This window comes from Mauremys reevesii, linkage group 10 (assembly GCF_016161935.1).
Source record: "Mauremys reevesii isolate NIE-2019 linkage group 10, ASM1616193v1, whole genome shotgun sequence".
NCBI classification, from domain to species: Eukaryota; Metazoa; Chordata; order Testudines; family Geoemydidae; genus Mauremys; species Mauremys reevesii.
The window spans coordinates 72,418,511-72,444,647 of record NC_052632.1 but is presented as its reverse complement, the minus strand read 5'-3'; the positions used below and the strand labels follow the sequence as shown (position 1 = coordinate 72,444,647).

At 39.3% G+C, this 26,137-nt stretch overlaps 1 protein-coding gene across 2 annotated transcripts in view; it reads right to left on the bottom strand.

Moving 5' to 3' along the window:
- Window positions 1-25,700, bottom strand: part of DNAAF5 (dynein axonemal assembly factor 5) — a 43,107-nt gene extending 17,407 nt beyond the window's left edge. Inside the window, exons 1-8 of one of the 2 annotated variants that reach the window (XM_039492845.1) lie at window positions 25,071-25,700; window positions 24,311-24,495; window positions 22,509-22,633; window positions 21,921-22,036; window positions 13,584-13,816; window positions 10,997-11,209; window positions 8,114-8,257; window positions 1,614-1,782 (exon numbers count right to left, since the gene is read on the bottom strand). In XM_039492845.1, coding sequence (XP_039348779.1) covers window positions 1,614-1,782; window positions 8,114-8,257; window positions 10,997-11,209; window positions 13,584-13,816; window positions 21,921-22,036; window positions 22,509-22,633; window positions 24,311-24,495; window positions 25,071-25,623 — 1,738 coding nt within the window. In that variant the 5' untranslated portion in view covers window positions 25,624-25,700. The remainder of the gene's footprint in view (window positions 1-1,613; window positions 1,783-8,113; window positions 8,258-10,996; window positions 11,210-13,583; window positions 13,817-21,920; window positions 22,037-22,508; window positions 22,634-24,310; window positions 24,496-25,070) is intronic. The other variant, XM_039492846.1, reaches the window with a different exon arrangement.
- Between the last annotated feature and the right edge of the window lie 437 nt (window positions 25,701-26,137).

Genomic DNA, 26,137 nt, shown 5'->3' with positions numbered 1-26,137 from the left:
TTTCCATGCCATAAGTAAGGTTTTATTTTTGTAACAATTATTCAGATGCATTGCTCTATGCTAGATCTGAGGTATTGTTAAAAACAATGCCATTACATCATATTTTGATAATAGCAAGTTAAATAGATGGAGAACAAAATAATCTACACCACTTAAGTCAACAGAAATTCCAATTCCAGCAAATTTAAGAAAAGGGTGGAATTGGAAAGGAGTAAACCTCATTAAATTGATTAAATGCAACATTATGTGTGGGAATGAAAAGAAAATGGGAATAGTACTAGGAGTTTCTGTTTTAGACAAGACAGAAAACACAGAAAAGAGCATATCACCACTATGGATGAAAGCCAAAATATTTGCCCAGACATTTTATGATTTATTTTTCATTAAGCAAAACATATGAATGTCTAGAAATTCCATAAATCAAGGAAAGGAGGAGGAGGACTGTTGGCCTCTCAATATTTGCATTGGACAGTTGTTGTTTTTCTCTAAGGGCTAGTCTACATTTTAAAGTTAACTAGGATTAAGGTAGATGTGAATTCAAAGTGAAAAAGCTATTATGGAATAACTCCACGTGTAGACAAGTCCTAAGAGTGAGGAGAATTTTTAGAGAGGCTGGTCTCTGTGCAGAACAAAAGAGGCACCTCAGGTAGGCTTCTTGAGGCACATTTGGAGATGAAAGGATATTGAGTAATTTATCACTAGAAGTCTTAACAGTTAGGATGGTTTTACTTGTCCCTAAAAGGCCATAGAAGATTTTACCAGATATAATGGGGGGGAATTATGTTGGGGTACCTGTTCCACCAGGAGACTAGAAAAATCACAGATGCAAGACAAGGAGGAATGGTGATAGAGAAGGCCTTATGACACATTTAAGGATGGCACTGTAAGAAGGGGGAAGAGAAGGTCACTAAGTAATTCTTCTTCCATTGAGGAATGTCTTTTTAAGCAATTTCAGTTGAGATAAGCTAACTGATTATGCAACAGCTAGAGCAAGGAACTGGTTATATTTTATTTTTTATAAAATTAAAATACCGAGATTCCCTTTTACAAAGTGCCTAAGTGAGTTTATTTATACAAGTTTCGATAGCAATTATCCAAAATATGAATTTATAGATAAATTTTTGCAAAAGACAGTATTTTATAACTGCATTCAGGTAAATACCTGTGTTCACAAGAAAAAATACTTCTAGAATATCAGATATTTAAGGCCCCAATCCTGCAAAGATGAAGGCATGTGTTTAATTTCATGCATATGGCTAGTCTGATTGACTTCAATGGGATTATTCACATGCTTAAAATTAAGCACATGCGTGCATGCTCTGCTGGATTGGGGCATAAATGTAAAACATACAGTTTCAAATAAGCACACAAGGTATTTCATTACACTAAAAATTCAAGTGTTAAATGAATTTTTTTTTTAATTCTATGGGCAGACCATACATTCTGAAATGCTCCTTAAATACCTCAACACTTCGTTCGTTTTCCTGCATCATGAACTTGTGAAGTTTCTGAATGTTAAACTTATAAAATACAGCATGTTCAAAAGGCATGGAGACTGTTGTAGAACATAAGAAATGTCTAAGGTCACCATTACCTTGGTTAATGAGTCATACCTGAATGAGTGGCAATGACATCTAGCTGTAATAATTCTGGAGAATAGCAGTTCCAACGATCATGCGATACAGATACCCACTCCATAAGCTGATCTATATGTTGTTTATAGAGATCAAGAAAACCACTCAAATGCTGCACCTGAGCTAATGAACACATTGATTCCTCTACCTGTTTAAAAACAAACAAAAACCAAATTAGGTGAATTTAACCAAAATGTCAGTTTTAAACATTTTTGGAAATTTTTGATGAAGCTGACCATAATGTCATCACTATCAAGATTTCAGAGAACAGCATAGGCACATCTGTAAGTATCAGTTATTTTTAGTTTTTAAATAAAATATAAGAAAATTCAAGAGACAAAAAAACCTGCACGGTTTCTTAGTAGGGTAGTCATGGTTGATATTTAAACATCGTTTATCACAGTATTATACCTGTTAACTTCAGTTTTAAAATGGAAAAATTGTTTTGGCTTCCCTATGACATCACACAGAACACTGCAATGCAACATCAAAACTGATGAAACTCAGTGTCACATAAAAGGACCTCACAGCCAATCAAAATTGTAAATCAGTTATTTTTCCCATGTAGTTAAGTAGTGGTTTCCTCCCCAGCTCAATAATGCTTAAAACACTTATATAGGTGACCTCTCTCCAGCAAGAATAGCTGGATGTGATTGCCTCCAAAGCCTATCACTACTACTTGGATCAGCCAGAATGTTTTTTTTTAGAAAAACATGCTGGGTGCTCCATCTTCCCAGAGGCTGAGCGTGCTGATTTTGCAGCACTCCCAACTCCTGCCAGTTTGGGGACGATATTGACATTAACCTTCATTTTTACATGTTACCAATTCCATTAATTCAGTGAGGAAAAAGTGAAACATGTAACTAAAGAAACACCAGATGAACATGCAAGCTACAGTTATGTGTTATGTAAGAAAGCATAAGGATTTTCATAGTAATCTATAACAGAGGTATATTCATGCATAAAATTGTTTGCTTTTATAGCTCCTTAAATCTCCTACCCAAAGTACATGTCCCTAAAGATGTGATCCAAAGCCCACTGAAGTCAATGGATGCACTCTCACTGACTTCAGTAAACTTTGGAACATGCCCTAAGGGCCAGATTGTGATATCCCCACATTGAGCAGTACCTTAACTTCACAAGGAGCCCCACTGACTCCAATAGGACTACTTATGGTGTAAGACTGAATTCAACGTGAATATGGGTGACACAATTTGGCCTTAAACAGTTAACTGCAACTAAAATTATACGCATTTGTTTAGCTGTTTTTAAACTGTACTCAACTGTTCCAATGTCTGGCCCCTTTAGAATTTTGAAGATAGATCGCTGGCCTGACAAGTCATTATGGAAGTGCCAGATGTGAAAAGATTTTAGAAAAGGCACGATTTGCTAAGTACAAAGATTATACTTTAAGCGACTTTGCCTGCACCCAAGGCAATGGATTGCTCCTTTCTGTAGGATCTTTGCATTCTAGTCAAAATTACTCAATACTTGTGTTCCAAAGTATTTTTGTTAATCTGTAAATAAATCATACCATTCCACAAGACTGAGCTGTGTATCTGAGATCAAAACAGTTGTCTATCATTCCATATATGAACAATCACAACAAACTTTTCCCTTTTCCATGAAAAAAAAGAAAGTACAAAATGATGTAATTCCAATCAAGGATACCATAGAAGCATTGTTCACAGGTGGTTTACAATAAAACTGTTCAAACTTTCCATTTGTGCTAGGAGGGTACACATTAAATCCACAGATAGGCAAATGTGTAGCATTAGTTTCACAACCTTGTAATACATTTGACTGAGTCTCTTAAGAAAACCGGCAAGGGTTTTAATTTCTATGAATATTCAAAGAGATGAACTTACAGGTAGGTCTGTGTCACAGTACTGCAAGTACAAATGCTTAATTATCCTCATACCAACAATCAAAATGGACCTGATGAAAGGACTAGATGACTCACAAGAGTGGTAAAGGAATATAAAGCCTTTAAACAGCTATATCACCAGTTCAAATCTGGACAAGTTCAGTATTGATCTAGCAGAGCTGCTATCTGACGGCTGAAATGAGTTCCATCCATCTAGAAAATGGAGGACCACCAACTAAGCCAGTGTTTCTCAAACTGGGGTCGCCGCTTGTGTAGGGAAAGCCCCTGGCGGGCTGGGCCGGTTTGTTTACCTGCCCCATCCACAGGTCCGGCTGATTACGGCTCCCACTGGCTGCGGTTCGCCGCTGCAGGCCAATGGGGGCTGCTAAAAGTGGCAGCCAGTAAGTCCCTGGGCCTGCGCCGCTTCCAGCAGCTCCCATTGGCCTGGAGCAGCGATCCACAGCCAGTGGGAGCCGCGATCGGCCAGACCTGCGGCCGGGACAGGTAAACACACCAGCCCGGCCCGCCAGGGACTTTTCCTACACAAGTGGCGACCCCAGTTTGAGAAACACTGCACTAAGCACTGTGCTTAGCATAGTGCTTAGTAGGTGGTCTTACCCCATTTTCATGGTGCTTAGTTGATGGCCCATCTCCATTTTCTATAGGACACGTAAATAATGTACAATCTAGCCCTTATATAGTGCTTTTCATTGATAGATCTTAAAGCACTTTACAAAAGGAGGTCAGTTTCATTATCTCCATTTTACAGATGAGGAAACTGAGGTACAACATGGTGACATGGCTTGTCTGAGGTTGCTCAGTAGGACAGCGGCAGAGCTGGGCATAGAATCCAGATCTCTGAGTCACAGTCCAATGCTCTATGCACTCGGCTTCACTGCCTCCCGCAAAGAAATTGGTGTCATCGCTAACTGATCAGCAGAGGAGCTAAAATCGAGTAAGTATGAAGAGTAGAGTGCACTATTCTCTTACAATTAGAAGTACACAAGAGAATCATTGATGCCCCACCAGTGTATTTCTGCAACCTCCTTAAATAATAGCCTGGAGATTTAGTAATTCAAAGGTTCAGATGGTTCAGGTATATCAACAAGATCTTTTGATCCTGAATAAGAAACTCTTCTCAGAGCAACACACTTCTACTTTTAAGCTAGCTGTAAGCCATTTATACTCTATGGACAAATTATTTCAATAGGGTATTTTGCTTTTTGGAGTTGTTTATATGGATTGTATAGCAGCCTACGGCACAAAGCATGAAATGCACTATGTAAAAAATGCATTTTATTGTACTTTGTAGAGGTTTTGGAAGAAACGCACAAGAAATATATTGAAATTCTTAGATCATTCAAGGTAGAATTTATGGGGCTCCACAAAACATAAGCAATGCTCTTCCTTTTAAGTGTGGAACAGATTAATAATGAGGGAAGGAGGAATCTGAAGATATACAAACCACAGTTGAATAAATTATTGACATAGCCTTAAGCATTATGAGGCTGATATTTAGAGATACTGAAAGCTGCAGCCCATTTTGAAGTTGTTGGGAGTTAGATACTCAGTAACAGAAAATCAGGTTATATTTGTTTTTGTGACAAACCTGAAATATTGGAACCACCCAATCTCATTCCCAGATTATCTGTCTTGCTGACAAAAAGCTAACGAGAACAAAGAATTTCATCCAAAGGAATTTCAACTAGGAAAAAAAAATCTGTAAATACAAGAATATCCAAAGCCTTTAATAATTGTAGGGGGTTTTCTTTGTTTTATGCAAGAAACAGGATTTATCTCCATGAAACTGCTTTCCTTCTAGGACTATGGATTTGCAGTTTGGTAAGTGGGCGTGTCCACACTATTGCCCATTCTGTAGCCAAAAACTGCAGAGATGCATAACACACAGATATTTTTGTTTGGGGACTCACCCATTCACAATAAAGTTTATAAAAATGTATCCCAGATTAGTTCCTTGTGTAATTTGACTTTGAAAGAATCTCTTGCACCTTGTTTCAAAACTTATGTAAACTTTGTTTCACTTCTCCCTTTCAGATTAACTTTCAAAGGATATGCCTCTTTGGAGGGAGCCTGTTGGTAACAGGGCCTTAATTACTGGTAAAACACAGGTCTTTGGACTGTAATGCCTGAAAGCAATACAAGAGGAAGTAGAACAGATATCAAATTAAGGAGCGGGTCTGAAAAAACAGTCTTGGGTAGGCCACCAAGTAGTTATAGTGAGTAAGGATGGCTTTCTGATTTACTTGGCATTTAATGTGTTTTTTTTTGAGGGGGGGGGAGGATGACGACACGATTTGAAGAGGGAAGAGAATGAAGGAGATGAGATAATGGCTAGAAAAAAGGACTACTTATTATCACAGCCTCTGTAGATGTTGTCCTTGATGTTAGAGAATGACTGCAACATCTCTTAAGATTTCTTATGAGAGGTGAATAGGTCAACTACTGTAAAAGCCTCAATGTTTGGTGAAGCACAGAAAAAAAATCCATTTTGAAACTCATTTGTTTGGACTAGTAGTTTGATTGTTCTTCTGTGGCCAGAAGAGAACTTGGATCCAGTCTCAAAGGAATGTATTGTTAAGCAGGGCCTCCCTGATGCCACATGATTGTTTGCCTTAGACCACACTTGGAGGTGGCCTGCTTTCAGCCTTCACCAGGATGACTCTCTGCAAAACATCTTTGCTTTTTTCATCAATATCTGGTCTAGAAGACTAACAATCTTGGATTTGAGGTCCTTTTTAGGGGTTACCTTTTCCCTTCAGATGAACCCTTTCTCCCAACATTAAAGGTTTGGCTCTGTAGATTCTTTATGACAGTGGGTTATTCAGGAGAACACCTTTAAAGGAAAGGTTCCTGTTCATCTCATCACAACAGAGTCCTTGATGTGGCAAAATAAAAAGCAGATCAAGTAAGGCCTCTCTCGACTAGTTCATCGTTCTCTACAGGCAACTTTGGAGATTTTGCAGTTGAAGCCATGGAAGGATACGAAAGCAAAAGGCCACCATAATCAAATGGTATAGCCCAAACGTCCCTTATTTAGTTCTCTTCCCCTTCCGGGATGCAATTATAATGGTTTACTAGCCACTTGTGCTTATATAGGAGAGCTTTGTTTGAGTCAAAAACAATATTGCAAGGAGAATATGTTTAGACAGTTTGAATTTCTTTCTAGCCTGGTGGAAAAATTGTGGCTGAGTTAGCTACACATTATAGTAAAACAGATTTCTGAACGTTGGTCTCCAGGCCAGATAGTATTACCTCATGGACTCATCAGTTAAGGCAAACAATTGAGAAATGTTGGCTTCTTGGGAATAGAGATGCAATGGGGAAAATTTGTTCCTGGAGCGTTTACATCTTTGAGAAGGACTCAGATGAAACAGGAAAATTCTGAGGGATTTTCATTGCTATCTTTAAAAGAGAAAGTTGGATTAATTTCTAATAGGAAGAGTGAACTGGGTGAAAAGTCTAACCTGTGGATGCTTAACTTATGATGCCTAAAATAAAAAGTTGTTCAATCGTACAAAATATTCATAGTCAGTAATGCATCTTCTGATAAGAATTCTCCTCTTTAAAAGTGTTATGTAAAGTGGTTATAATACCTACCTGTCTTGTAATAAAATAGGATTTGGCTACCTCACAAGGGTGTTATAAGACTTTAACTGAATGTTTGATAAGCAATTTGAGATCCTGGGATGAAAGGCACTATATGATTATAGTGTATTACTTATGATGATAATAATAATTAGGGTTTTTTAAAAAAGCAAAACAAAACAGAAAACCTCTAGAAGAAGAGCACAGCAGTTATGAGGAGCTTCTGGTAAGAGAATCAGGAAATAACAGAGTTACAGAACACCTCAGAGCTGCTTGATATATTAAAGCAGGAAATTCCAGTGTCTGGACTGGTGACTAACAATAATACCCTCTTATACAGCTCTCTTAAATCCTCAGAATGCTTTCCAAACATTAGCCAACCTTAGCAACAGCCCTGTGAAGATAGCCGGGGGGCAGAAAAGTTTAAGGACTTGCTCAAGACCAAAGTCCTAAATCAGAGCTGCAATTAAGAACTAAGGAATTCCACGGTTTCACTCCTATGCTAAGATAATTAGTCCATGCCAACCTCTCACTCTTGCAACAATAGACAGAATATGCTGAACTTGAAAGAACTATAAAAATAAACAAATAAAAACACTACTGTCCTACGGTTCAGATCCTCGGCTGGTATAAATCACGTTTTTAATTGAGCTATAACGATTTATGCCAGTCAAGGATCTGGCTCTAGGTATTTCAGTAAGGGTCTTTACTCAAACTAAAACCAAAGGAACTTTTGGGGAAAAGAATGAGCAGACAGACAGAGTTTATAGTATTCTATGTGCGCCCCCGAGGCCACATAATGACTGAATCGTCTGAACTCTTTAATCTTTACTGCTCAGCTCTGAGTTAAGCACTAGCAAGGCTTGAAGCCTAAGAGCAGGGAGATTTATAGAGGTTACTTACATTACATTTAGACAAATCGTCTTACCAATAGTAAAAACAAACAAAACAAACAAAAAAATCAGGATTTTACTCATTTAAAACACCCATTCACAGTTAGTGTCACCTTTTCATGAAGATGTTCGGCGCGTGGTATTGCCATTATTGTCACCAAAACTTTCATTAGCTGCAGGCTAATTTCTTTGCAGTCTTCTTGGCACACTTCAGTTATTGCTTGTACGCAACAAAGCAATTGTTCCATATAAAAGATCTACAAACAAAAAGCATGAAATGTTTTGTTAGATAACGTTAGATACCCTTTCTTTCACAAGCCAGTACAACTGACACAATCCTCTTTAAAAGTCAGGGATTAGTAGATGACAGTAATAAATAAGATAAATTCTGCATATCCTGCTAAACTGGATGCCTACTTATTGTTCCACAGATAGACTCTACAATCCACTCCGTTTTATAATGACCTATGGAGCATTTTTTGTAGAGCAACAAATTAACACTCTCTTCCCACGCTTTTAGCTTGTAGAAGTGGTTACCTTGTCCTGTTAAGAAAAATTAATGATCATCCTGCTAGCCACACAATGACTGCTATATGCTGGATAAATACATTGAAGAATTTTGGGGTTCCTAGGAAGATTTTCATCTTATCCTGAAATGGAACTCTTTAACTTCTAACGTTTCGGCTGTGCCAATTTCAAATGTTGTTCAAATTTCTGAACATATCAAGTAGCATAGTGATATTGAAATACACAGAAACAAGGAAACCTGAAGGTCTGTCTCCCACCTACTTATTGCAACGTAATGCATGAAATCCTGGCCCCACTGAAGTCAATGGGAGTTTTGCCATTGACTTCAATGGGCCAGAATTTCACTCAAAATTCTTATCAGTTTGCAAGACTTCTGTAACAAAGCACAGAAGACCACAGGAGGCAGACGTTCCATGATATGCTATACTCTATCAGTGAAAGAGACCATAGTCATACAACTGGTCAGCTCCATTTCCAAAAAGACAATAAATAAAACTTGAGAATACTCTTACCTATAAATGGTATTTATCTGATGTCATTTATATAGCATTCTCTCACGATGACAGAGAAGAATTATTTCTCAAATAGAAAAGTCAGGACAACTCTGTCAAAAGCTGCACTGACAGATGAATGTGGGTCTGTCTACTCTCTATATTGTCTAATAGAGTTAATTTATAGAAGATCACATGGCACTTTTGCAGATCTGCCCTATGGACTCATTGCTTGAACACCCGGAGGTGGTGCTTCCAGTGGAGTAGATCCCTAAGAATAATGTATTTCAGTGTGATTAAGGCCAATTCTGAGCATTCTAAGCATCACTGAAACACGTTTCATTAAAACAAGGACTTAAAGAGGAAAGAACTACATTGTCTCAAAGGGAGAATTAAACAGATCCTGTAACAGTAGAATAATCTTCTTAAAAGGAATTATAAATCTGACAATGGGCTACAAAGAATCTTCTGGATTCAGGGTATTGGCCAACTGCATATCCCTGAAGATCCCCTGCTAGTCATTCTAAGGGCAGAGACTTAACATTTCAAACTCCTGCTGGAAAGAAAGCTAGAATTTTAATTAAGGAGAAGGCTTGGTAGACTGTATGGATTTTTCTTGTATACCAGTAACAGAACAAGTTGCAGATCTGGAAATAGAAGAAAGGGGTGAAGAACTCCTGAATTTCTGTAATTTCAACAGTTACACTAGAGAGCCCACTCCATTTTGGAGAAAGAAGCTGTCATACACCAAGCTGAAAGTGTCAAGATACTGAGATCTAAGGGTCCTTTTAACGCTTTTAACTCTTTCAGATGAACAATTACATTTTCTTCACCTATGTAAGTTATTCTGCATGTAACAGGAGAGGAAGTACACCAAAGGAAAAAAAAATACATACAATGTCTTAATGCTAATTAATTGTATACATCACTCTCACTATATGGCTCACAAAGAATACAGGCACTTCAAAATAGTATAGTAAGAACTGCCTTCAGGCTCACCTCCCATGAAATCCATCTACTGCACATTAGTTATGTGTGTACTTAAGAGGAATTTTATCATGTTGGAAGTGTCTTCATCCTGCATTTTTAGGATGAAGGAACCCAAACCTAGGAAGCTTAAATCCTAAAGCTTTTTGCAAAGAGTGTTCCTAAATGCACATTTAAACATACTGACCATTGCCTTTTAAAAATCAAATATTAATATAAAAAATAGCATTAAAAGGAAGCACTTCTCTTTGTGAACTATAACATGACAATCACTATTGCCGAGAAAACACTTTGTATCAATCGTTTTTAATTTAGCTGGACTGCGGGGCTGGGAAGGGTCAAAGTACGTTCGTTTGTTTGGATTCTGTACACGATGAACTTATCAAAACAGGGACCAAATGGTGCCTTTGGATTAATCCAATTGACTCCCATTGCAATACATGGGAATGACGTTCATAGGTTTAAAAGCAGAAAGTTAGTCTAATGTAGATAACTTGAAGTTCTGATGTCAGGGAAAATATCAATATCTTATAACAATATTAACTAGGACCCAAATAACCCAGTGTAGTTTGAACTGAACATATGCAAGACTGTGTGCAAACTGACAATCACAAATGAAAGACTCGTTTGCATAATAATTTAAACAGAACTATTATTTTGGTCAGTATTTCCATGATACGAAAAGGGGACTTGTCACTTTAGAAAATTTTACACACAATTTTGCAGATTGAAAAAAATAAAGTTACATTAAGGTAAGGTACAGTCTAACTCAGTGATTCGCAAATTACGGTATGTGGGCCACAATCAGGAGGCACGCAGGTGGATTTGAAGTATAGTATGGGAACAAGAATCCGTTATAAACTACACTAAAAAACAACAAAAGTGGTTTGCCAATCACTTTTGGCTGTTAGATGTGGTATGCTAAGGCTTAAAGTCTGAGAACCAGTGGTCTAAGTCCTGGGCTGTTTTGGATTTTCCATTTATCCTTACCTCTTCAGATCTCTGACAGATCTCAGGTTGTGAGAGTGTGTTGGCAAGATAAGACAAATGAGGCTTTAAGACTGGTCTTGGGCAACCTCGTATCACTGCAGCTAGAATCATGAGATAAGAAGGCATAGGTGTTTTTTCAAGGGCTGACATCAGTAACTTCAGAGATACCTTAGGGTTAACAAATGTTCCAATCAACTCTGCTGCTTTCACACACTGTAAAAGAGAATAAATATAACTTGAGGATTATTTTGAAAACACAAAAGACCATTCATCATATCCTGGCCCTTCCTCTTTTTATGATTCCAGCTGTTTTTTAAATACTTTGGCAATTGGTTTATAGGCCTTTCCCCTCACTCAGTAATGACTGCATGCATGAAAAAATTTTCTTGACATGTGTTCAGAAAGCTCATAATAAGGCATACAAGCACCCTTCTCAGCATCAGACTCAAACTTTCATGAGAAAGTTGTAAAGCACAGTGTAATAGATCTCTAACTTAGGGTGACCAGATGTCCCAGATTTCCTGGTTCAGGGTCGCCCCCACCCCCGCGAAAACTGGTCTGAGGCACACCCCCCCACCCTCATTTATATATATATATATATATAAAAAACACAAAACTCAAGAAAGAAGTAATCCATTTTTTGTTGCATTCACACTCTTCTCAAAACTGTGTTTTAGAGAAGCACCTTTGTATCCTTCTCTGGCATGCAGAGGAGTCAAGCATACAAGGCAGCCTAGTGATAGCATTGTGTACTCCATACAGGAAGAGCCTGCTGCTTTAAATCTTTCATTCTTGTAGCTAGCAGGGCTGCCAAGTACTATGTATCCCTCTCTGGCATGCAGAGGAGTCCCAGGGCCCAAGCTCCAGCACAAGCCTGAACGTGTACACAGCAACTGAACAGCCCCGCAGCCTGATCCTGAGTCAGTTGACACAGGCCAACCATAGATGTTTAACTGCAGTATAGACATACCCTTAGAATCCCCTAACCCAATGCTCGGGCATTGGTTCAGTGATGACTCACAGGGCAGAGAATGCCCCTAATTGAATCACCAGTACTGCTTCCTACAGCATTCTGAGTTTTTCTTCCTCCAAGTACTGATCAGGTGGCACCTCTGCTTAGCTTGTGAGAACAGACTCAACTTCAGCCTAAAGTGGTATGGCTCACGACTAGACATGTGGAGTAGAATCAGGGAGAATGGGTGTGAAGAGATCTAAAATCTGGTATATGTGAGGAGGGTGCAGTCTGTGAGAAGAGAAGGAATGCAGAGGGTGCAGAGAGAAGGATAAGAAATGGGATCCAGCCTCCATTTGGCTTCAATCATAGCACTAACCCATATAGAAGCTTGATTTGGAAAACCAACCTTTGTTGACATTGCCTGGACTATCTGCTGCCAGTATATGTGAAAGTAACAAAAACTGGAAATTGGCAATGGAACTTTTTGTTACAGCTTATTTTTCATGTGTTCCGGCGGCAGTAAAAAGAAATAAACAGGAACGAGATTTAGTTCTTAAAATTATAAAAAAAAATCTGTCCTTTATACCCTTTGAAAAATTTGGTTTAATTATTTTGTAAATGCAGCCGTGACTGTTAATCTATGAAAATTTTGCCTGTTGATAAAAATCAATAAGAACTGTGTATTTTAAGGCACTGGCTTAAATAAATCTATTAGAAAAAGTGTTCTATTTCTTGTCTAAACACAACAGTGGGAAGGAAGCATTTACTTGTATAACTGATGTATCTGAACACTGATGGCTATCATACGAAATAAACATACCTTAATGTTACGGTTAGATTACGCACTGAGAGATAACAAGTGAAATTAACTAGAAAGGGCATGAACTGCACATATTTTTAAAATGGAATTTGTTGCCCCAAGGCATTTACACTTAAATCTGCTGCTTATGATTTTCAAGAGGCTGTTAATGCTTCACTTGTTGGCATAAGAGGTGAAAACTATTTGAATAGTCTCAGTTTTGGTTTTCACACAAATCACACAAAATTAAAATTTATTTTAATAAATACACATAAAAGCTACAAAATGTTTAACATCCTCCCTAAAAACATTTAAAATGAGTGTGGGTCTTGATCATGCATCTGTACTCTGGCAAAACTCTCACTCAGTTCAACAGAATCACTAGCATCATCTTTTCCCATAACAATATGAGAAAATGAGAAATCAGATTCAAAGCTCTATTAACAAGTGGCAATTGTAACATTATTTTATATCCTGTGGGAAGAGTGAGATGGCAACTCATCAGTTTAGGACCCTTAAAAGAAACGAGAGGAGAGAGAAATTATAGGCCCACTTCATTCATGTTGTTAATTGTTTGTGTGCCGAATGCTCCTTTGAGCCCAAATACAGGATGGGGACTTTTCCCAACATGTTAAGTAAAATGATATTTTAAAATTTATTTTCAGTTCATTAAAAGTTTAATTTTAGCCATATGGACCCAATCCTGAGCACTTCCCTCTTCCTTCCCCGGACTGCAGTGGGAACTGAAGGAAGTAGCCCCATACAGGACGCACTTAAGACTATTTAAGATTGGGTTTCTAGGGTATTGTAGATATCTAAAAAGTCAAACTTACATTTCTAACCACATTATTCTCTTCATCTAAGCATACTCGGTACAAAGTTCTAAGCAGTAGCTCCATATGCTGTGTAATGTGATCCTCTGCATGTAGCAACAATATAAACAGAAGCTGAGATGCCTTTATTCTGGTGCCTTCAACCCAGTCTGTTACATCATGACAGAGACCTGGAAGAATTTTGGAGAGGTTTCTTGTGACGAGCTCCCGACATCCCAGTTCCGGTCGAACTACTAGAAAAAGAAGGAAAAAAACAGAACAAAACACAACACAGAAGGAAAGTTCAGGAAAAGCACTACAAATGTTTTGCAGAAAAATTTAGAAAAGGTTAATGGTGTTGATTCATACAAAAGCAATGTCTTCACTGCTTCTGTGTGAATACACGATTCATAGCACTGCATGTGGCTTTATCTGTGAGAGTGCCATTGACTTTAGTAGCATTGTGCAATTAAAAACTCCATTTTACACTTTGAAAAAGTAGTTATTTAATAAGTAATATTAATACCACTGAGGTGTTATATAGCAATTTTCATTAGTAGAGCTCAAAGTTGGTATTTACGTTATATGCTTTATTTAAAAAAAAATTATAAAGGAGAGAGGAAGGAAAATAAGGAGCTAACCACCAGGGCCGGCTCCAGGAGTTTTGCCGCCCCAAGCAGCCAAAAAAAAGGCCGCGATCACGATCTGTGACAATTCAGCAGGAGGTCCTTCGCTCCGAGAGGGAGCAAGGGACCCTCCGCCGAATTGCCGCCGAATACCTGGATGTGCCGCCCCAAGTACCTGCTTGCTAAGCTGGTGCCTGGAGCCGGCCCTGCTCACCACCCAACATGGCAAATGCATTTTAGCCAATCTCAAAGCATATGACACAAAAAGATCATCTCCTTTTTTACTGTTATAATGCCAGAGGCAGAGAGGTCTGATTTTAAAAATCAAATGGAAGCAAACAAACAAGAAAAGCTGGACTTTTTCAAAACAAGCTTGGGGATGTCAGTGGCTCAGACACAATCTGAGACAGCAAGCAGCAATCAGAAGTATTTGAAATAGCATGAGAAACATTATATACAGGTTTCAAAAAAAGAATATATTCTTTTCAGGGTGTCAGAACAGAGCAGGAATTGGCGAGTGTGCCTCCTTGTACTTCATATTACTGATATCGTAATCATGTCTAAACTCCCTAAAATAAATTCTTCTATTGTCTCAGGACATTTCCTCCCATCTGCTTGTATGGCTACAATATATATATATATATACACATATACATACACATACACACACACACGCAGGTATGATCATAGGCAAACAGCATTGGGTATAAAAAAAAGGTTGAAATCTGACAAGGTAAAAAAAAGTTTATTAAAAATGCCTATGAAGTACCTATTTAAAATAAAATTATTTAAAACATAAGACACTGTTTGATTATTGCTTCTTTTGTGTATGGAAGAGAACACTTGGGATTATAAGAACTGACAATGAATAGCAGAGGTCAAATGAAGAAATCTGCTTGAGAAAACAAATATGGTGAGGCATTTTATTTGACCTGAAGCAGAAGGTTTTTTTAAAGGATTCTGATCATTCTTTTTCAATAGTTCCTTCATTTTAGATGTTCAAATGCAGACATTTAATCCCTGTAGCTACCTGCTGTCAAAGAATTTTTTCCCTTCACTATAAATTGTTTGCACCTGTATCCCAAGGCAATGGTCGCTCAATGGAAAGCCATTCAGTTGTTAAGATGGCATTGAATATTAGGGCAGTCTTCGCTTCCCTCCCCCCCACCTGCAGTGTCTGTCATCATGAGATCAAAGCACAATAAGGCTGAGGTGTCAGGTTCATTAGCTTGCAAGTACAAAAGGGTGATTAAGGAAAATGCATTATAGCCGATAATGGAAAAGAAGGAATTCTAGATGTTGAAATATAGATGTACAATGAATCACTCATTATCATGGAATTCTTTTTAAAATATGTTTTGAAAAGGAAGCAAATAGAGGCAAGTGTTAAAACATAATCACAAAGAATAAAAAGGAATTTAAAATACCAGAAACTGAAATATAAAAAATATGGCATAGATACATAGCTAAATACAAATCTTGCAACAAGACACCACAAATTCCTAATCTTATTTCAAGACATACGTAAGACTCAGTGGTAAATCATCCTTTTCTCTTTTATCATGCATAGCTAGAGAGACACTATCAGATGCAATTTGGCAGTAAAAGTAAATGGCAGGAAGGAATCTTAAAGTAATTATTAGCTTCTTAGGACTGAAGTAAAAAATTACCAGGTAATTTCCTCAGAATGCTCTGCAATTATCTATTAATCTTTTCATTGAAGACTTAAATGCAGAACTTTAGCAAGCAAGATGAATAAAAAAAAAAACAACAGATGGAACTGGGCAGCATGGGGAGGAGGGGTGCGGTTTGCCCAACATTGCGAAACACTTTTATTGTGATCAGAACATTGGCTCATTCAGCTCCGTAGCAAAGACTGGTTCATGAAGTAGCTCACTATCCTACCAGTGATAAATTCCATTAAAATAAATTCCACTAGAAACATGGTCAAAAAATGATGCAATTAAATACTAACAAAAAATGTTATTTTAACTAATATGTTGCGCCAAGGTTCCCTCTTGTGGTATGTTTTATCTTTCATGGTAGGAACACCAAAACTGATCAGCTTTGCTGTTCCCCCATCAATCTCACTCATGGGATGCTATACTATAACACATATATCTCTGATGATATGGATTAATTCATAGGAGATGCCTGAATTTGCGCGTTATCTGAAAATGGTGTAGGTAAATACAACACTGAAGAGGACACCAAAGAAGGGCCTGGAAAGAGGACCAGTAATGTAGATGGTGCCAATATTGAATGGTGACCTGCTCTTAGTACCAATTTTTGAAGATGCATCTTCACTGATCTTGGCATTTTAAAGATGTGTTGCCACCCATTCTAGAATATAAAACACTTGTGAAGATGTTGCAAGTAGTGTAGGAGGAGATTGTTTCCTAAAAACAGTAATCTGGGATGATAACATTTGTAGCAAAGTCTGATCTGGTTCAACAGTTTGGTGCAGATTCTGTGAGGTCTCCAGAGGCTGTAATGCTTCCTAGAATAGCAACTTCTTTTTCTCAGGGAATTCCTAGATTCTTCAAGTGAAAACTATCAGTGTATCAGAAGAACTGAGTAGTATAAAGGGACCCATTTCAGAGTTACCTTGCTGAGCTTAACTATAGGATAAAAAACCTTAGTATGTTTTAATGCTTTTGAAGGAAATTTTATAGCCTCGCTTTCACTTAAATAAGTTTTCAGGAAAAGCGATTTGGGAATCCAGTGTTAAAGAGAAGGCAGAGGAGAAAAAACTAAAACAGAAGCCGATGAATACTATTCATTTTAGTTCTGGAGGACATTTTTTACTATATTCTGAGATAACACGTAATAACTCCAAAAACTCAAGGCCCATACAAATTCAGCTAAGGCCTTTAATAAGAGAGCAAACAAGAGGAGAATTAGTTAGACTCATCAGGCTTTTGCAAACCAAGCAATAATAGGCAGGATGTGCTGTCATGATTATAGTTTCTTTTCTGATTCATGACCCATTGGATGATAAAAGTACCCACAGTTATTCAATAGGATGCTGAGCACAATGTGCTGTAATGCAAAGTAGGCAATGGCCTCTGCATGGAAACTCAAGGACAAAATTCACTGAGCAAGAATTTGCTTTTATTACCAATGGAAGTACCCTTTCAGAGGTATGATCACCTTTCATGCTAGTGGCAGCTCCTTCATTCAGAACTGTGAGGAAGTTGCAGACTGCTTATGTGACCTGAGACAGGTCACTTACTTTCTGTGTCTCAGTTCCCCCTTTGTCAAAGGGTATAACACATCCTTTCACCCACCTTTTGTATATCTTGTCTATTTATATTGTAACCTTTCTATGTGTTTGTAAAGATCCTAACACAATAGGGCTCTTGTCTCAACTGTGGCCTCAGGCAATACCATACCACAAATAACTACTTATAACAATGAGGATAAAGTATTTCCTTTCCAAAGGTAAGTTAAAATGTTTTAGGATCAATTAGGAGAAGTCATACTAGTTTCTGTTATTCTTGTTTTTATTACTGAACTTTCTTCTTCCTCCGTCCTACCCTAATTTTAATATGGGTAACAAACAGCAGCATTATATCACAGCTACTAAGATTGCTTTAGAGTGCTCTTTTACATTCACAATACCTACCACAACATTCATGAAAAGGGCAAAATTTTCCCTGAACCTTCATTGCAGATGTTTTTAAAAACCTATCATTATCTTTACAAAGGAAAAATATGAGTGATGGGCAATTATATAAAAATTCATGAGGCTGACCATCTATTAATATGAACAGCCTGTGACACGACAAATATTTCTCTTATCACTAGAGGAAGCAAAAGCATTCTTTACCATTTACATGTCCCAAAGCTAATATAACTTACATCACAGAAAGAAAAAATAAAAAGAATAACAGATCAACTTGACTGTCTTGAAGGCTAAGCAGATCTGTCAAGTCAGTTACCATTATGAAGTGCTTCCCCTTTCATTCAAGCATTACCAAGTAAAACAATTTTAACAAAAATATAATTTCAAAAGAGAAAGAACTCCGGAACCCACTGTCATCGAAAGGATTTTGCTGCTGGGGATTCTGTGACATGATTGGCAGGTAGGGACAAGTCAAGCATGATCTTGTTCTTTCACACCATGAGACCGTTTTGTTCTGTTAAATCTGAGTGTACAAATCAATAAATTACCCACTTTAACCCTCTCTCTCACCAACATCCATATGCATAGTTTTAAACATTAACTTTACAAACCTAAGACAGGAAACAAGCTTCATGCCCAAGCTACCTATAAATAATATGGTGCAAAGAAGTGCTTAGCCTTTGTTGCACATCTAGTTTTTCATGGAAAATAAGAGCAGGTACAGTAGTTTCCCTTAACTGCTTCCATTTTCTCCCCTTCTGCTGGCTGACTTTACATCTGCTTACAAGTTTAATAAAATTTTGAAGCAAGCTTTTCCTCCATTAAATTTCTTTTTGTGCTTCATGCTATCCCATGAATGCTGTGTCTCAGTCTCACTGTTCAGGAAGGACTTAATGTTTCAGGGTCTCTCACTCCCCCACCCGCCCTTTTCATCTCTTCTCCCTCTCCCCACATGATTTCTGCCTTAAAAACAGCTTAACATAAATATAAGAATGGCCATATTGGGTCTGTCCATCTAGTCCAGTATCCTGTCTTCCGACAGAAGCCAATGCCAGATGCTTCAGGGGAAAATGAACAGGACAATTACTAAGTGATCCATGCCCAGCTATCCAGTCCCATATTATTGCTGAGTGGAGGGGATTGCAATATCGTTTCATCCCTTTTTCAATGTGCAATGATTGCAAATGATAATGAGTCCTACCCCACCCTCTTCAATTATTTTGGACCAGACTGTGATAATTTATACTCTGTGTGAGAGAGGCTATTTTATGTGAAATCCCATTGAGGCCAATGGGACTATTTTCAGGGTAAAGTATTACCAAACGTGAGTAAAGGTATCACAATTTAGCCTTATATGGTTATATCCCTCATCATCTACTTTTATTTATGATAACAACAGAACAGGCTTTGACTCAGGTGGAAAAATATGACTCCTGGGGTACAGGAAAACCTGAAATGATGCCATTCAATAAATCTGAATTTTGCAACAGAGCTGCAATACTGTGGATGGACATCTAATCATATGGCTCCTGGGACTGAGAAGGAGCAGCACTACTTCTAAATTCACTGAACTGCAACTAGTGGATGGGTTTTGTTTTTATTTTTAAAAAACATGAAAATGGCTCCTATATTATAGGAAAATATTAACAGATGTTGAAACTGGGTCTAGGATAACACTGTTTTAGGAGAAGATGGAAATGTCTATATTTATTTATGAATTAATTCTAGCCATCAGCCCAAGCTGTTGTGCATTCTGACCACTAGATTGCCAAGAATAATTTTGGCCTTATCTTCTGACTTTAATCCTAAATTTTTCTGAAGTGTAGATATTCCCCAACCACATTTTGCAAGCATGTAAATCTCCTTACTAGTGAAAATACAATCTGGGTTTTGTTTATTTTAAGGTTAACAGTACAGTTTACTTATATAGTCTCATTTTCAGGTACTGCCTCTTCTTTTTGAGAGTATGGGCATGTTCTGCCAATGACTGCAGCGGTCAGAGTAAAGGTACTAGCAATGTATAATACTTCTGAAATATTCTCAATGATTCCTCCTCCTCCAGCTCAGGGAAGATGATGGATCCAAAATTCTGGAGGCTGAGGAAAGAGTAAAGAGATCCCTGTGGCTGATTAGTTACCATAATCACTGCCTTAATTAGAACGAAGATGCAAGTCTGAACAGATGAATAGCATTAGAAAAGGTACCAGAGCAGGAGACAGAAATGCAGCTGAGGAACAGGAATTCCAAAGGCTGGATTAAGTGCCTCTCTGAACCCTCTTCTACAGAAAGAGGGAAGTACCTTTTATTTAGTGAATAAGATCCAACTTACATTTTCATAGATGTTAACTGAAATAACATCTAGTGACTAGTCATCATGGACACTCCTGTTTGGAGGATCATGCAAGAATAAGATTATTGGAAATGCTCCAATACACCAGACTTGGTCTTTGTTGCATTTTCTTTCCTCTTCTTGTACTAATTTTAGTTGTTACCCTAGGGGAGCTGGCTATGTGATGAATGGCAAACCCCATTATATCTGAAAGCTACTGTTCAGCAGTGGTTGAGGCACTTGTCATACAGACTGACAAGTCTGAAAACTACTTCATGTTGACCTCATATCTAGCTCAAACCATAAAATTCAAACCAAGAAAGTATATTCAGTAAACCAGATTAAACTTCTTTACACAGAGACTTGGCATCCAGGAGTCATTTTAATATCACAGCCTAGGGCAGTGGTAGAAAGATTGCATCCATGCTAGAAAAGTATTCAGTTGTCCAAATCATCCACATTATTGAACAATAGCCCATAGCGGTCTTTGTTTTCATAGATGCTATATAGCTATGTCCGCACTACAAGCTAGGGATGTGATTCCCCCGGCTCATGTATACATACTTGCACTAGTTTGATAAGAGCTAGCCTGAGTATAAATACCAGTGTAGTTGCAGTAACATGGCTAGCAGCAGCAGAGTCCAGGCTGAGATGTACTGAGTATAATCCCACCTGAAACCAGTGGGTACATACTTGGCACAGCTCAGCCATGCCTTCATTGCCGTTACCTATGCTATCACAACACTGCTATTTATGTTCACACTAACTCTCACAGAGCTAGCACAAGTATGTGTGCTTCAGCCTATAATTTAATGGTTTAGTTTTCATTAGATGTGATAGCTTGGTAAACCATGATATTTTAATTTTAAGAGATACGAATAGAATGTTGCAAAGACATACACTACAATAAAACACGACACACTGACAAAAATGAGTTCTGTATCAATACAGAACGAAGAAGAAATTGTTGAAGTTTCTTTATTAAAGTCTGCATAACCTATGAACGCTAACCAAATACAAAGTCACGTGGTTTGGTTTGGTTTATTTTTTAATTCAGGCTGATATCTAGGGTATTTTTTTCATGGAGAAACATGTTTCTTACTGGGGGAAAAGGAAAAATATCTTCTGCAGAAAACTTGTGAAGCCTATCTGTGCACTTGCACCCAATTCTGTACAATCTTTATAGCTGCAAGTAAGATTTATGTAAAGTTTGTGGTTAAGTTCATTAAAATGAGATTTTCTAATGTACTCAGTGCAGACCTAACTCTGCTTTCACTGAAGTCAATGGGAGTTTCACCACTGAAATAATGCTCTAATTGAAACCAATGCTGAACAGCTTCTGAAAATCCTACCCTTAAGCAAATACATACATAGAGCTTAGCTCTGAGTGCCTTCAGCTCCCATTTAACTTAGTGGGAGCTGAGGGCATTCATTCAGCACCTCACAAGATCAGCCCAGTAGACAACTATGACTGCTTCAACTGCCTTCAAGTACTTATTTTTCACAAACTCTTCTTCCCTTTTCTTAATATCTTTTATGTATACATAGCTACTGAAGTATCAGAGAGGTAGCCATGTTAGTCTGGTTCTGTAAAAGCAGCAAAGAATCCTGTGGCACCTTATAGACTAACAGACGTTTTGCAGCATGAGCTTTCGTGGGTGAATGCCCACTTCGTCGGATGTCTTGCACAGGATTCTTTGTTGCTTTTATAGCTACTGAAGAGCAGCTTCTTGAGCCAGTTATTTTCATCCTGAATGCTTTTCTACAGTACTCACCTCCTTCAGGATAATGAGATGGTGCTGAATAAAAGTCAAGCTTGTCCTTAAGGTCTTCTTCATTCTCTTTTTCCCACTGCAAGCCTATCCTCTTCCAATAACTCACAGCCAGTTGCCTAAAGTGTAAAACCAAAGTGTTTGAACCACCATCTTTACATACATACAGAACGAAAGCATTTTTAAATGAGACTGATGGAAAACTAGAAGCCCCTCTACACTCAACTGGAAGACTTCTTTGAATACACTGGGACAAACACTAACTTCAGATACATTTATGCAACTGTAATGGCTAGAAGCTTTTTTTTTTTTTAAATGAAGTTTAAGTTCTAAAGAAATAAACAGTGAGGATCTCAACTAGCTGGGTGGGGGGAACCCTTTTGTTTTGAGAAGAATACAACCGCTTCTACCCTTTTTATAATCACATTTATATGAATGCAGCACTAACAAAAAAAATTACTGAAGAGTTGTGTATAGAAATAAGCAAATCAGCTAAATAGAAGAGCAGGACATTTTCCAGAACTCCTACCTGAGCGTAGAAGTACTTTAATACAAGTTATCTATAAAAACTGGATCCTTTGTTCTGCTTACTTGTTCTCAGGCATTTCATCAGTAAAGCTGCTGAGTAATAAAGGAATCAACTTGTGAAAGTAAGAATATCTATCCCGCAGGTGCAATAGCCATTCTCCAACAACACTTGTAACAGCTTGCCGAACCTAGGAAGGTGAGAGAAACAACACACTGCAAATTTTACTACAGTCCCATAACTTGAAGGGAAGAACTCTGAAAACAAAAACCTCAGAGTAAACTTTAGCAAAGTGTCTAGAAGAGCCTGAGCGAGAAAGTTGCAGCACAGACAAGGCCATACATTATTTCCATTTAAATGGTAGATAAAGTCCGACTCATTCTAAATTGCAATAGTTCTTAGAGGGAGTACATTATGAAATTAGGTAAAAACATGGCACCCTCTACTAATAAAAATATTTTAAAAAATAATATTCTTCATTTATACAGCACATTTTAAGAAAGGCTCTCAAAGCCTAACAGATGCGATGTAGATATGGTAAAATCTAGATTTTATGAAACTCCATTTAACCTAAAATGCTTGGGTTCCCCTATCCTGAGATAACATTCTTCATAGGCACTCAGTCCTGCTAGATTGCCCAATCCAGCAAGTACTGTATATACTTGTGCATAAGCTGAATATTTTTGGTAAAAAAGTGATGCATCAAAGAGCGGAAGTCGGCTTATAAACGGGTCTACACCAAAATTTGATGATTTTAAACTCTATGGAATCATCGAATTGAATATCTAATACATTATTGTTTTGTTTACTTGGAACATTTGCAGGCATGGAGCCTCTCAGCATCCTGTGTCCCCGGTTCACCATTCCACAGGGAGCTGAGGGGCTCCATGATTGCAGATGCTCCAAGTAAACAAAATGTCCTGACCTGCCAGCAGCTTACCCTGATGGGCTGGGAGCCAAAGTTTTCCAACCCCTGAAATATAGGGTCGGCTTATGAAAGGGTCATACAGTTTTTTTGCTATTTTTACCTATCCATTTTGGGGGGTTGGCTTATAAACGAACGGGCTAATGAACGAATATATACAGTACTTAAAGGTGTGCTTAAGTTTATGTATATGAATAATCCTATTAAAAGTCAATGGAACCAACCATATGCTTAAACATTTTCATATGTGTTTTGCTGGAGTGCTCAGTTCCTTGCTGGATCAAGCCCTAAGAGTGCAGGGAGAACATAAATGCTATCACTCAACTCTGTCAACAAACACTTTAGATTTTCTGGTTTACATGGTCTTCAAATATTCTATCTGCTAAATACTACTGTGCTGAAGGATTATTGCAAATTCCTTTGATATTACAAAGATTTTTGTCCGCCCCCTGAAAGACCTTCATAAAACAAAACAAAAAGAGTTCTCTTCAATTATACAAATATTACTGAGGGACAAAAGAGCTAAAGGACTAGATATTCAGAAATATTTAGGCACCTAACTCCCATAAAAATTTGGCCCTAAGTGACTTCTTCAAAGTTATGTAGCTAGGAGTAGTACAGACTGGAACACAATCCAGAACTTCTGATACTAGACCGCACATCCTCCCCCTAGAAGTTGAGTATTACAGCTTTATTCACAAGAACGTGCCATCCTCCCTCATTTTTGAGGATCCCTCCTTGGTGGCTAATTTTTACTTGGTCAACTTTATACATTAATATACAAATACTTATATCCAGCTGAAGCCAAAAATCTTAATGAAGCTAGGAACACAATTTAGCTGGTGTTAAGAAGTGAACAGATATTTTATTACATTATTTTTATCCCTAGAAATATGTTAATGAAGGCAGGGGCAAAATCTAGATAAAAGAAAGTAGAGTTACCTGAGGAATCTCATCAAAAAGTCGTTGGGCCAGATGAGAGAGAACATCATCTACAGACTTTCCGTTGCCAAACTGTATCACCGTTCCTGTGGCCTGAATCACAGCAACACGGACTCGGAAGTGCTGGTGTGAAACTGTTTGCATTAAGGGTTTTATCAAAAATTCTGACTGCATATGAAAGTGTTCTATTAGAGGAGAAAGAGAGAAAGCTCAGCTCTGTCTTCATATATATGCATACAGCAGACCTTATGCAAACATCACCCTGCATTTATGTAGCACCTTCTGGACATGGATCTGATTTATATCACTATGTTTATGTATATACATGGTCTCATTTGGCATAGTGTGTTAGACTGGGATAACAACACATTTGCATCTCTGCCACTATCATCCCAGTCCCATGACCATCCCAGCACCCTCCTCCTGCTGCATCTTGTTCCCTGTAATTCTGATTCCATTCTTTCTACCCTGCCCTATAACTTACTCCCACACCCCCAGTTAGGATGGCCAGAGCAGCACTGTCCACATACCTGCAACTCCTTCAGCCAGGTGCTGGCACCCTGAGTTCCACCCCCAATTCACCCTCTTCAGCCTCAGGGCCACTAACAATGCTCCTGCAGATCCCTCATCCTCCCTGGCTTCCTCCACCATCTCTCTCTTCCCCAGCCACTAACCCCTCGCCATGCCCGAGCACAGGACCCTGTGAACCTGCAGCTCTCAGGCCACTCCAGCCCCACTGGCTCCCTTCCCCGGGTCCCACCTGGCATAGCCCTGGCGCTGGCGGCCGCACACCTGCAGCTTTCACGCTTGACCTCGGGGTAGGGGTCGAGGAGGGTGGCCTGCAGGATGCGGATGATCTCGGGCAGGTAGGGGGCCATGGCGGCCTCGCAGAGCTCCAGCAGGAGGCTCAGGAGCTGGATCAGGGCCAGGCGCAGCTCCTCGCAGGGCTCGTGCGATTGCCCCTGCGGCGGGCAGAGGCGCTGGGCCAGGGCCGGCAGCAAGCAGGGCAGGGCCTCGGCGGGCCGGGCGCCGTGGCTCAGGCCGTGGCAGGTGAGCTGGACGGCCAGCTCCCGGCAGCGCTCGGCCGGATCCCCCACCAGGCACCGCACCAGCGGCCGCAGCAGCTGCTTGGCGAAGACCTCCTGCAGCACCAGGGCCGAGAGCGGCCGCTCCTGCACCTCGGCCCGGATGGCCCGCAGAGCCCGCAGCCGCGTATCCCGGCCGGGCTCCTGCAGGCCGCTCAGGTGCCGGCCCAGCGCCTGGACCACCTCCGCGGCCCGGCGCTGGTCACCCAGAGCCCCGTCCTCGGCCATGCTGGATCGTCGCGAGGGAGGCTCGGGCCGCTCGCCGCGGCCCGTTACTAAGGACTCTGCTCTTCTAGCGGCCGCTTTCACGGCAGTAAACAAATGCTTTACGGCAATTTCAACATGCAAGAAACTTTATTGGCAGCGGGCTCTGCCGGACACTGACACTAGGCTGGTCTGGGTCTCGCCCAGCAAACCGCTCCAGCGCCGCGGAGACAGTTTGAGGGAGTGATACGGGGTTAGAGAGGGAGCAGGGGTCAATGGTTACAGTGCATAGCAGGGAGCCAGCGCTGCTGGGTTTAATTCCCATGGGGCCTTGGACAAGTCCTTCTAGAGCTACCCTGCCTCAGTTTCCCCATGTGTTAGCTGGCGCTAACAGCGTTTGCAGTGCAGTTGGGGACCCTGACACGGTGCAGCATAAAGACTGGCCCTTAGCTAGGGTTGCCAGCCCTCCAGGATTGGCCTGGAGTCTCCTAGTATCAGCATTGATCTCCCGGTGACTACTGAAAGCAATCTAGGAGAT